This window comes from Anneissia japonica, unplaced genomic scaffold (assembly GCF_011630105.1).
Source record: "Anneissia japonica isolate Jap-2015-1 unplaced genomic scaffold, ASM1163010v1 scaffold8218_len373358_cov135, whole genome shotgun sequence".
Lineage (NCBI taxonomy): Eukaryota > Metazoa > Echinodermata > Crinoidea > Comatulida > Comatulidae > Anneissia > Anneissia japonica.
In genome coordinates, this window is record NW_022699643.1 from 1 (window position 1) to 5,298 (window position 5,298).

The 5,298-nt window shown below is 33.8% G+C and overlaps 1 protein-coding gene across 5 annotated transcripts in view; it reads left to right on the forward strand.

Moving 5' to 3' along the window:
- Positions 1-705: 705 nt before the first annotated feature.
- The window catches only part of LOC117103038, a 55,194-nt gene continuing 50,601 nt past the window's right edge, over positions 706-5,298 (forward strand). For 3 of the 5 annotated variants that reach the window (XM_033243498.1, XM_033243499.1, XM_033243500.1), the window contains exons 1-4: positions 706-836; positions 3,418-3,515; positions 4,792-4,859; positions 5,208-5,244. In XM_033243498.1, the coding sequence (XP_033099389.1) occupies positions 775-836; positions 3,418-3,515; positions 4,792-4,859; positions 5,208-5,244 (265 nt within the window). In that variant the 5' untranslated portion in view covers positions 706-774. Of the gene's footprint in view, positions 837-3,417; positions 3,516-4,791; positions 4,860-5,207; positions 5,245-5,298 lie in introns of those variants that run through there. The other 2 variants (XM_033243503.1, XM_033243501.1) reach the window with 2 other exon arrangements.

The window sequence follows — 5,298 nt, forward strand, 5'->3', positions numbered from 1 at the left end:
AAACGTTCCGCACCGAAAGCCAGACCGTTCTTGATACCTTCCAGCACTTCGTAATCGACGCGTCTGATTTTAACAGTGGCAATAAATAATTTTTAAGTATTTTTTAAATGCTTAAAATAAGCCAAGGAGACAATCTCATGACTAATTAGCACTGTCGTTGGCATATTGTTTGTGCTGACGACATTGTCTCGTTGGTGTCAGGGAAACCCTCAGCATATTGCTGATACGTTGACTCAACAGTTAGCTTCCTGTAGACTATGGAGAGTAATGCTCTCGCTTCACATTGACAGCTACAATTCTGTTTAAGACTAAACAAAAAAAAAAAAATTCATTGTCATGGATCGAGAACTAATTGCCACAAAATATAAAATACTGAACACACATACACACAATTACTATTTAGTCAGTGCCTTATCACTCATTAGGTGGTCAGGATGATGTTACTGTCCAACATGGGAAACTTACCAATTTTGACTTTTTTTTTAATTTTTAATTTTGCTATTAAACAACACAGGAACAATTTAGACAGACGTTCGAGAAATTAGATCTAATTTTGTTAAATTTGACATTTGCAATTGTACTATAATTTTTTGCTGCACATGCTGCCCCATACACAAGAAGGCCACTACTAGTTCACAGTTGCTGATTATGTCTATTTTGCTGTACACTTTTCCAGACGTTCCTGAGGAGATAATTCTTCGTGGAGAGGTAGCAATAAACAACTTCAATACATCAATAAAAGATGGAGGGAAAAAACTGTGTAATGTCAAAATCATGGTGCTAGGGGACGAACATGTTGGGAAAACATGCATTACTAATAGACTAGTTCAAAAACCGTAAGTTTAATATTTTACTTTAACAAAAAACAAAAACAAGTGAATTAGCTCACCTATGAAAGACCTTTTCATACTTCCTATGTCCATCCATCTGAGTCCATTTCCTAACAGAATGAAGCTAGCCCGTGTTACACCGATTTTTAAATCTGGATCCAAATCTGACCTTTCAAATTATCGCCCAATCTCAATCTTATCAGTCTTCTCAAAAGCCCTTGAAAAAATAATCTATGATAAAACACTCAAATTTATTACTAAATTTAATATACTTTATGACAGACAATTTGGGTTCAGAAAAGGCTACAATACATCCATTGCCCTTACTGACCTCTCCAATAAAATTGTCGATGCATTTGAGAATAGTCAAATTACTATAGGAATTTTTATTGACCTTTCCAAAGCATTTGATACTATTGACCATAACATCCTTTTATATAAACTTTCTCACTATGGTATTCGTGGTCCCGCTCTTAATCTTTTTCGAAGTTACCTCTCTAATCGTTCACAATGCACTAAATATCTCAACACTATCTCCAACTTTCGCCAGATTACTTGTGGTGTCCCCCAGGGATCCCTATTGGGCCCTTTTCTGTTCCTTTTATATATTAATGATGTTCACTTGTCTTCCAACCTTCTTTCTTTTTTTCTTTATGATGATGACACCACTATCCTATATTCTAACAAAAATATCCATTCTTTATTCAACATTGTTAACTCTAATATAATTTCCACTTCCCAATACTTTGCTGCCAACAAACTTTCAATTAATCACGAAAAGTGTAGCTTCATTCTGTTTCGAAGTCCCCATAAATCACAAACTTCCGATCCTTCGAATTTCAAAATCTATATTGATAATCACGAAATTCCCAATACCGAATTTGCCAAGTTCCTAGGAGTTTATCTTGACAGTGCATTAAATTGGAAAAAACAAATCTCCCAAATTGAAAATAAAGTATCCAAAAGCCTTGGTATCACTTTTAGGTTATCCTCTTTTGTTCCCCGCAATGTTCTTCGTATTCTTTATTGCTCTGTCATTCTCATCTATCTGAGCTACTGCAACATTGTTTGGGGTAACACCTACTCATCCAACTTAAGCAAACTTCAAATCATTCAAAAGAAGGCTATCAGGATTATATCTGGCGTTCCACCATGGTCTCATTCTTCTTCTTTATTTTCTAATCTCAATTTTCTTAAACTCGCTGACATTAATTCCCTTCAGCAAGGTCTGTTTATGTACTCCTTCTACCATGGTCTCTTACCTTGTCACTTCTGTAACACTTTTAAATCCAATTATTCCTTTCACAATTACAGCACACGTAACTGCGCTAATACCCGTATACCCAACCATAGAACCAATTACTTCCAGCACAACATCAGAATTTCGGGCCCCAAACTTTGGAACTCGTTACCCTCATACTTGATAAATGCATCTTCCATTAAAACTTTTACTAACCAATTCAAAAAACTCTTAACTTCTGACTACTAATTGTTAACATTTATTCAATCTCCTCCATCTCTACTTGGTTGCTACCTTTCGCGCGGTCTGTCGGTCTGTCTTCGACTTGTTTTGAATGTGTTGTTTTTTGTCCCTTTCTGTCCTGTTTTGTCTTTTTGTGTCTTTTGTTAATCTCATTTTTCCCCCTCTTATTTCAGGCTGTCCCTCCACAAGATTGATTTTTCTTATCTTCTCGGGTTCTTGCCTTCTTCCTCTCCTGCATTTTCAATTTATTTTAAATCAATTGTAATATATTTGTCTGATTCAAAAAGGAAGTAAATAAATGTTAAATTGAAAAATTGAAATTGAAATCCATAGTATTATTATCAAGTTAAAAAATAATAGCTCACCTGGTCTTGATTGCATACTGTATATGCTAGAACCCTCAAACCCATAGCAGATGTCATTTCTTAATCTCTTGCCGATTTATTTAACCCTTTCCGTTGGTATCATCACCACTGCATGAAAACATTGTGTGTTTCCCCCTATATAAAGGTACAGGTGAAAAAAGGACATCAAAATGTATCGGCCAATTGCTCTAACATCTGTCATCTGTAAAGTGTTGGAGCGCCTTATTTATAACCATGTCTATAATTTCCTTAAATTAAAATCCATTATCTCACCTTTTCAATCTGGTTTCCGTAAAGGCTACTTGTGTTCAACTCTCTTGACCCAAGTTTATCATCTTGAACCAAAGAACTTGACAAAGCTAAACTTTATAAATAAATAATTTAAGAGCCCATCGCTATTCAAAAAACCAGCAGGATTTATAACCCGATTTCCCCCCCCCCCCCCAAAATGGACCATTTCTGTTAACGGCCATAAATGCAGCATGATGTTTTTTTTTTGTTTTGTTTTGATTAAATTTGGCACTGTAATGCAAAAGACAGTGTGGCAACAGTTCATTCTATAAGCCAAAGCTTGTGAAAGGATTCATCTGGTCACTTGTCAGCTTGTAACAAATGACTGCCACAATATTCTTCTACTACTGGTACAATTTTTTTTTTAAATAACGGTAGGCTGCTTCTGTATTTAGATAAATTCACATTTTATTGTTTAATTAAATTATATAATATTCTTTTGTTTAAGCTTTAATCAACATGAACCAAGCACCGACGGTATAGTAATATCTAAGCTTTGTCGAATCAAACCTAATGATACATGGACAGTCATTCCTAAAGAAGAAGGTTAGTACTTATAAAAATAAATGAAAAAGTATGTTTAAAGAATACAAGTAATACAGTAATTTTTATAAGTGATGTTATTAATTGAAATCAGACTTAAATTAGATTAAATTTTTGTCAATCCGTGCTGAACTTCTGCTACTCTGTATAAGAACTGTATAAGAAAAATGTACACACGTTAAATTGTACCAATACATAAAACTTATGTCTACCCACCAAACAGGTCAAGCCCCCACTCCCCATTGGAAAGAGCTCGTCAGGCAGAGTAAAATATATATAAATAGAATAGGCCCACGCAAATTCAACACTTCTATCACAGTCTGAGAGTGTCATTTCTGGCCATCCAGAGGTTGCTATTCTTTAAAAAAAATCTCATGTGGGAGGGGGACCCCCCTCTCGAACCCTTCCCCCAGCTCAGGCCTACAAGCTCAAGTCCCCCTGTTGGACAGCTCAGTCCCCTAGAAAATATATCCTAGAGCCGCCACTGTGTATCCCGACATATAAGTCTCCCTCTAATAAAGACCCCTCCAATGAAAGACCACCTTCAATTGAAGACCGCTTTTCTGTGGTCCCAAACTAACAAATATCTTTATTATTCTATTAGAGACCATAGCTGCTAAAGATGGTGAAATCTCAAAAGTCTCAGAAGTGGTCTTTAATTGAAGGAAGACCTGTATAATAAATGCATCAACTGTTTAACCTCAAATTGAATCCCAATGGGCTTAATCTCGAAAAAAAAGCCCATCTCTAGATGACATGAGTTGTACATATATTTCAAAGAGACAAAATTTAAAACATGCTTGGTTTATACAGTGGTTTAGGTGATATAAAGTCGGTTATCATGATACAGACTGATGTTACATATTTATTGCTTTATATTTGTAATTCCCAAAATTCACAGCATTAATTTTGAAAAGAAGTCCCCCTCCCCTCTTTACTTGGCAAAAGTAGCATTGTAAAGCAACACATTCAAAGTTTGCTAAAAAAAACAAGATAAATAAATAAAGAAGCCCAGGGCCTTAATTCAAGGTTTTATAGTACTGTATAATTAGAATTTTTGATACAGGTAAAGTGTTTGCTTATATATGATGTGACATAATATTTAATTAATTTGTCATATAATTAGCCTAACTTTGTATATTCCTTTTTAATAATATAAATTAAAGTTAATGAAACACTGTTGTACCTTGATATTTTAAGTTGGTTTCATTTAATATATTTTACTCATAAAGCTGATCATCAAATTAAATGTTAAAGCTGGTATATATTTTTTTTATAGGACAAGCCAAACAGCTTCATGATGAAGCACTTATTGAATCCTTTATAAACACATCACTAAAAAGCAAGGTAATTTTATTAATTCAAACTGTAAACTATTAAACACTGTAGGCTGTATTTACTACTTTTCAAAATCAAATAGTATTTCAAGAAAATAGTTATATAGGTACTTTTTGAAGATATTCCTAAAAAACAATATCGAATATGGCTTCAATATTATTTCATTGAAATATTAAATACCTATTTTTCCTTATTGATTTAGAGACAGAAACAGTTTTTTTTTGGTTAAAGGGTGGGGGGGGGTGCCGTTTGGGGTGGTTTTGTAAAATATTTTAAAAGTTACTTATGCATATACAACGAATGTAATTTTTAAAGTTTGTTTACTATTATTGGCTGTCAATTTTTTTCATTATTAAGAAAATCACTCAAGATACAGGAACTGATTCATCAACAGGTAATTTTTAATTTTTTAATGAAAATAGTAACTCAGAAATACAATAAATGATTG